Here is a 7,915-nt window from a genome sequence, read left to right on the forward strand (position 1 = left end):
TATATATATGTATATATATATATATATACACACACACACATGTATATATAATCTAAGCACGCATAATTGTGGGTATGTGTAAATAAATGTATGTACATCTGTCTGTCTCTTTCTCTCTTTCTGTATATAAAAATCAATATGTATAGACATTTGTGTGTGTATAAATATACATTTATGCACATCTGTCTGTCTGTATGTGTATGCATAGATGTGTGGGTATGTATATATACAATATGTAACGATATATAGACATATATATATACACACACGCACATAAATACATTGGACCAACAAGACAACCACTACAAGACACCAGAAAGGTATGGAAGAAAGAAGGAAAGACCCCTCCCCCCACAAATCATATATACAAACATATCTACATATATATATATATACTCACACACATATCTATATATATGTGTGTGCGTCCATGTGAGTATGCATATATAACTGTACACATCTATACACTTAATCAACGAGAAATGAAAATTGGCCCTTATTCGATCACTTACCTTAGCGGAATCCTTTAAACTACCCATAGCGGGATCAGACACATTTTTGCCAGAAGCGTTTTTCGTGGCGCTAATAAGATCAGCGAGGGCAGAGGCGACATCTTTGACGGCATTTATCAACAAAACCTACACAGAAAAAACAGAACAAAGGGAGAGAAATCAAAAGGGATTTATGACGAAATTCTTTCATAATTAGTGTAGAATATTGACTTTATCAACCCAGCTGTTTTATCTAGGCAGAAGTGGTAAGAAACTCTTAAGAGCAGATCTCCAGAGAAGAAACCTGACTCTTGGCCCTTAACCTCTTACACGTTGACTCAGCTTTGAAACAGAGTCAACAGAGAAGAGTCAAAATATAACATTACATTATGACCATCCTTGTCATCATTGCAGTTTTAACATTCACTTCTCTATGCTTGCATGGCTCAGATGGAAATTCATCGAGGCAGATTTTCTATAGCCTGACATGTTTTCATGGAGGATTGGAAACAAAGAATACCGCTTGTAGGATGGTGACTCTTGTTTTCCAACCGCCATGCAATGTCAAGACAAGAAGGCAGAAGGCACAAGACTCCAACAGATCTATTTATAAAAATAGGGCACTCCAACACCACTGATGGATGTTATCTTATGAAAATACAACACTCCAATACCACTCGTACATGATACATTATAAACAATACACCAAAGCAGAAAGAGAGGCAGAGAGAGAGAGAGACACACAGAGTCAGTACTCCACATTATAAAAGTACACCACTCCAATACCACTCCTGCACTCCACAGTGAAAACACTTCAACCCAAGAAAAGAGGGAGAGAGAGTGAGAAAGAGTGAAAGACAGAAAGAAAGAGTGTCAGACAGAGAGAAACACACAGACAGACACAGCACTCCAACACTCCACATTATAAAAGTACGCCACTCCAACAGCAGACATTCAACCAACAGAAAACTATTTAAAAAAACACCAAAATTAAATAAGAATAAATTATGAAACAATAAAAACAAAAATGGATGCAAGAAGGGTGTCGGCTGTTGTTGACTGACCTGTGCTTCTGGTTGGTCAGATCCGAGGGAGGCGGCCCCTAATTTCACAACATCTGATAACTGTGTTATGGTTTTGACGGCCATCTGGGCTGCATTGGCCAACTGTTCTTGATTGGAGGCAGCTCCAGCGACTAAGAGTTTGGTGTCATCAACCAGGGCCTTTGCTGTCTTTAAGATGTTCTCTCTGGATTGGATGGGAGATGAGAGAGTGAGTAACTCGCAGAGAGAGAGAGAGAGAGAGAAAGAGAGAAAGAGAGAGAGATGGACAAATAAGGGGTGTGAGACACAGAGAGACTGATAGACAGATATACATAAGTGGGAGGACGGATGGATAGATGGATGGACAAATGGACGGACAGATGATTGGATATACAGATGGATGATGGATAAAGGGATAGATGGACGGATGGGTAGATAGATAGATGGGTTGAAGGATGGACAGATGGAAGGATGGATAGGAGGGTGGATAGATAGGTAGGTAGGTGGTGGGTGGGTGAACAAATGGACGGACAGATGGCCAGATACATAGACAGAGGCATACACTGAGAAACAGAAAGAGAGAGACAGACAAATGAACAGAGAAAGAAAGAGAGAGAGAGAGAGAGAGAGAGAGTGACAAAGCAGAAGGCACACACACAAATAACAATAATAATAATAATAATGGTTTCAAATTTTGCCACAAGGGCAGCAATTTGCAGGGATGAGGTTAAGTCGATTACATTGACCCCAGTGCATAACTGGTACTTATTTTATTGAGCTCGAAAGGATGAAAGGCAAAGTCGACCTCGGCAATGCTAATCCTAATAATAATAATAATAATAATAATAATAATAATAATGATAATAATGATAATAATAATAATAATAATAATAATAATAATAATAGTGATAAAAGTGATAAAGGTGACGACGTACTTGTGATCTGTGAAGTTCTCTTCGTCCTCTGTATTCAGGGTTCCAGCCGTTGCAAACATTATTGTGGTGTTGAGGTCTCCAATTATGCCACTTACAGTGCTGGCAGCATTGATACAAGCCTGGGTACCTCGAGACCCAGATTGTAGAGATGCCAGAACATAAGAAGCCTGGAAACAGAAGAAAAAGGGAGAGAGACGTTTAGTGTAAGGGTTACGACAGATGTAAGGGGTTTAGTGTCGGGGTTTATGTTGGATGTGTAGTGTGGTTTAGTGACAGGTGGTGGCATGGAAGAGGGCAGCCATGTGGTGCAGTGCAGTGCAGTACATGTGGTGCTGTGTAGGAAATCCACATGTGGTGCCATGTAGACATATGTGATGCTGTGTAGGACAGTCACATGTGGCGTGGTAGATGGCAACCACATGTGATGCTGCCAAATGCAGCACTGTATAGGACAGCTACATGAGGTGTAGTGCAGTCACGTGGTGCTGTGTTGGACAGCTGTGATGCAGCACAGGGCTGTCACATGTGAATTGGTGTAGGGCAACCACATGTGGCTTGGTGTCGGGTAGCCACATGTGATGCAGTGTAGGGCAGATGCATGTGGTGCAATGCAAAACAGATGCATGCAATGCAGCCACACATGTGGCTGCAAGAGAGTAACAGGTGGTGTAGGACAGTCACATGTGGTAGTGTGGTGTCATGTCACACAATGTTTACACCCTGCACAGACCCACATACACATAAGCATTCAGCAAGTTACAGACGAACACACGAAGACCCCCACCTCTAACACCTCCACCAACAAACACCTGCCTCTCGACCCCCACAGTGCCCCCTCTACCACATCATGCTCACACCAAGACCGTGCCACAGGTCCACCTGCTTTGCCCAGCCCAACATACATACAATCCATACACAAGTCCAAATCTCGGCTCACCTTTTCAGTAACCTCTTTCACGTGTGCATTCAAGTCCCGCTTACAGAACTCGTCCGAAGGGTTCGACTGCATGCTTCCCGCGTCTTGTGCCAGGGATATACAGCTCTTGCCCAGTTCAATCACTGATGTCTTGATACGGTTGGTCACCTGAAATTTAAAAGATCAACATGGGAGACAATGGACAAACAGACAGACAGACAGACTGATACTGGGTCAATGAGAGCTAAACATATTTTTATTTTAGCCTCAGATGAGGTCAACACAAGGGTGGATGAGGGACCGGAATGGGTTACCTTACCTCAGGGCTGTTAGCAGTCATGCATGCACCGCGAGAGTTGCTTGCTAGCTGACGATAATCTCTGGTCAGTTTATTGGCCAAAGCCCCAAGTTCTGATATGTTGGTTTCATTCTTTCCGAGCTGCAAAGAAACCAAAAGAAAAACAAACAAGTTAAAATCAGGAAATATCATCATCATCTTATTATGAAAACCATCACCGTTTTCCCCACCACCATTATTTCCACCATCATCATCATCATCATCTCTATTGTAATCACGGAAACCATCGTTGTTTTCCTCATCATCATCTCCATCATCATAATCATCAGTACCATTGTCGTCTCCAATGCCATTATCTCTGCCACAATCATCTCCACACCCATTGGTCAACAACAGCAATAGTTGTCTTGATCAGAGATGGCCACAAGAAGGCAGAACGGTCAGCACAGTGGACAAAATGCTTAAAAGCATTTCGTCTGCCTTTAAGTTCTGAGTTCAAATTCCGCTGGAGTCGATTTTGCTTTTTATCTTTTTGAGAGACAAATGAAATGAAATGACAGAATAAAAAGATGGACCAAGAAAGAGACTTTAGATGGAGGGGGGAGAGAGAGACAGGCTTTAGATGGGAGGAACAGAGACTTTAGATGGAGAGAGAGACTTCAGATGGAGAGAGAGAGAGACTTCAGATGGAGAGAGAGAGAGAGAGAGGGAGAGAGAGAGAGAGAGAAAGAGAGAGAGAGAGAGACTTTTATGGAGAGAGAGAGAGAGAGAGAGACTTTAGCTGGAGAGAGAGAGGGAGGCTTTAGCTGGAGAGAGAGAGGGAGGCTTTAGCTGGAGAGAGAAGGAGGCTTTAGCTGGAGAGAGAGAGAGACTTTAGATGGAGAGAGAAAGAGACTTTAGATGGAGAGAGAAAGAGAGGGGGAGAGAGACATGAGAGAGCTACACATCAAAGTGAAAGTCATAAAAACAAGAAAAGAGAGGAGAAAGTGTTGTTGAAATCTTACCATATCTTGAGCTGAGCTGGCAATTTGTCGAGCGAGACGTACCATACTGGTTTGATAATCTACATAGGATTTGCCATCAGTTACATCTAGGTTGAGATCAGTCTGTTGAGAAGAACACAAGACAGAGTTACAAAAAGAGCAGCAGCAGCAGCAGAAATAATAATAATAATAATAATAATAATAATAATAATAATTCTAGTAGAAGTTGTCTTGACACCTTGGTCAATCGTGACCAACCTGCCTTTCTAGCATATGTATTTTGTCTTATTTATTTCAATCATTGGACCGTGGCCATGCTGTGGCACCATTTTGAAGAATTCTTAGTTGACCCTTGTACCTTTTTTTAAAGCTTGGTATGTACTCTATTTGACTCTTTTGCTGAACCGCAAAGTTATAGAGATGTAAACAAACCAACACCGGTTGTGAAAAGATGGTGGAGGACAAAACGCAAAGACATACACATACTTATTTCTATGATGGGCTTCTTTCAGTTTCCAGCTAACAAATCCACTCACAAGGCTTTGGTTGGCCCGAAGGTATAGTAGAAGACACTTGCCCAAGGTGCCACGCAGTGGGACTGAACCCAGAACCATGTGGTTGGGATGCAAACATCTTACAAACACAGCCACTATACATATATATTCTTTCATTTGTTTCAGTCATTTAACTGTGGCCATGCTGGAGCACCACCTTCAGTCGAACAAATCAACCCCAGGATATTCTTTGTAAGCCTAGTACTTACTCTATTGGTTTCTCTTGCCAAACTGCTAAGTTACAGGGACATAAACACACAGACAGGTAAGATGCTACATACATAGCTAATGTGCGTGTGTGAAGGAGACATCATCGTTTAGTGACCATCTTCCAAACTGGCATGGGTTGGATGGTTTGACAGGAGCTGGCAACCCAGATGACTGCATCAGGCCCCAAAATCCATTTTGGAAAGGTTTCTATAGCCAGATGCCCTTCCTAATGCCAACAGTTTTACAGACTGAACTGCATGCTTTCTACGTGGCACCAGCAAGGTCTGCTTTGGCATGGTTCTTATAGCTGGATGACCTTCATTTGAATGGTTTCTTTGGCTGGATGCTCTTCCTAACACCAACCACTTTACAGAGTGTACTGGGTGCTTTTTATGTGGCACCAGCACTAGTGAGGTTACCAAGTAACTTGCAAGACAAAGACCCTTAAAGAGAGAGAGAGAGAGAGAGAGAGAGTATGTGTGTGTGTGTGTGTGTGTGTGTGTGTGTGTGTGTGTGTGTGTGTGTGTGTGTGTTTTGAAGATTAATACAGTCAATATTCAAGATTTCTTCCCTGAAAGATGACACATGACAAAAAAATTAAAAAGTTATAGAGTGATTCACCAGTCTTGAACAAAGAAATATACTCTTATGTGAGTATTGAGTATATTTTTCCACTGTTTGTTTACCCCAGCATACATATATTTATGTGTATATATATGTAAGTAGACAGAGAGAAAGATAGATAGATAAACAGAGAAAAAAGAAATAAAGAGACGGAGGAAGTGAAGGAGAAATAGTGCAAGAGAAAGATATTTGGAGAGCATGCAAATCCAACAGAGAAACAGGTAAATAAAGAAATCTATACTAAGAGAGGATACACAGCCAGCTAGATGGAGAGGTAGATAGACCACTAGATATACAGGTAGAGAAATCGGTAGATAGATAGATACATATGCAAGATGATGGATACAGAGATAGGTAGGGAGGGAGACAGAGGGGAAAAAAAAACAGATACGTAAAGGAACAGAAGTCAACAGAATATATATATATATATATATATATATATATATATATATACATATGTATATGTCGTTGCTATTATGTTAAAGTGTCGTATGTCCAAATTTGACCAAATGCGTTTTTTTCCAATATTTATTTTTATTTGCAATAACTGGTTCTTTTGGTCAAACTATCGTATCTCCAGCTGCTTCAGATGCCAAGATATCAAAAATTGCCAAAGTGTAGAAGAACAGTTTTGCTATGGAATCATCATCATTGTTTAAACATCTGCTTTCCATGCTGGCATGGGTAGAACCGTTAGACCGAGGACTGGCAAGCCAGGGGGCTGCACCAGGTTCCAGTCAGATCTGGCAAGGCTTCTACATCTGGATGCCCTTCCTAACACCAACTACTCCAAGAGTGTAGTGGGTGCTTCTTACATGCCACTGGCACAGGAGCCCGTCAGAGGGCACGGTGAAATATTTTTTTCATTTTCTGAAAAAGTAACAATTTGGACTTATGTTACTTTGCATAAAAGCAACAGAAATATATATATATATATATATATACACTCGTTATGGATTAACAAGGCTACCATTGGTTTCATGCCGAGAGAAATCTCATCAATTATAAAGCCTGCCACATGGCGGTGTTGGAAAAACTGTATACACACACACAAATATGTTGGAATGGGTATTCTGGTAAGCAGATACAGTTTGACCATGTAGCTTATGGTAAGTGGCATGACTGAGTCAGGCAAAACTAAGCAAGCTGAACCAGACATTTTTTATGTACGAATCATGTGATAGACCAGACTACAGGATGTTGTTATATATATATCACTGGTCACAGTGCGCTTTGCATTGTTTTAGCTGGCTTGGCAAGCAGGGCCAACATTATCACTGATTGGAAGTCTAGTCTGTCGCAGGGGCAGGGTTGGTCTTCGTTCACAGCTGAGTAGACTGGAGTAGCATGAAATGAAGGGTTTTGCTCAAAAACACAATGTGCCACCTGGTCTGGAAATCAAACCCGTAATCTAGTGATCGGCAGTGCAGCACGCTAAGCATATATACACATATATAGATAAATATTTAGATAGAAACATGGAGAGAGACAGAAAGAGTGTGTGTGTTTGTGTGCATATGTGCGAAGAGGAACTAAGGCACATAAGAAAGACTAAGAGAAAGAGAGAGAGAGAGAGAGATATGCTAACATAGTCATCTAAATATATATACATACATCATAGATATATGTATGTATATGTATTCACATATATACATACATACGCACATATATGCATACACACACACACACACATCTATATTTATGAAATATGCAATAGGAGAAAAGACAAAAGAGATAACATCCCAACTACTGAAAGATCCAAAAGTAAAATATAAATTTCCCAAGTGGAAAATCACAGTTCAGTCTTGTGTGTGTGTGAGTGTGTGTGTGTGTGTGTGTGTGTGTGTGTGTGTGTGTGTGT

At 40.9% G+C, this 7,915-nt stretch overlaps 1 protein-coding gene across 1 annotated transcript in view; it reads right to left on the reverse strand.

The window, feature by feature from the left end:
* The window catches only part of LOC106872263 (talin), a gene marked incomplete at its 5' end in the record, with an annotated part of 182,270 nt that overhangs the window by 50,256 nt on the left and 124,099 nt on the right, over nucleotides 1-7,915 (reverse strand). Inside the window, 6 exons of the mRNA XM_052977507.1 lie at nucleotides 513-638; nucleotides 1,556-1,739; nucleotides 2,470-2,636; nucleotides 3,407-3,553; nucleotides 3,705-3,824; nucleotides 4,688-4,789. Of these exons, the coding sequence (XP_052833467.1) occupies nucleotides 513-638; nucleotides 1,556-1,739; nucleotides 2,470-2,636; nucleotides 3,407-3,553; nucleotides 3,705-3,824; nucleotides 4,688-4,789 (846 nt within the window). The remainder of the gene's footprint in view (nucleotides 1-512; nucleotides 639-1,555; nucleotides 1,740-2,469; nucleotides 2,637-3,406; nucleotides 3,554-3,704; nucleotides 3,825-4,687; nucleotides 4,790-7,915) is intronic.

The sequence above is a fragment of the Octopus bimaculoides genome, chromosome 28, assembly GCF_001194135.2.
Source record: "Octopus bimaculoides isolate UCB-OBI-ISO-001 chromosome 28, ASM119413v2, whole genome shotgun sequence".
NCBI lineage: Eukaryota > Metazoa > Mollusca > Cephalopoda > Octopoda > Octopodidae > Octopus > Octopus bimaculoides.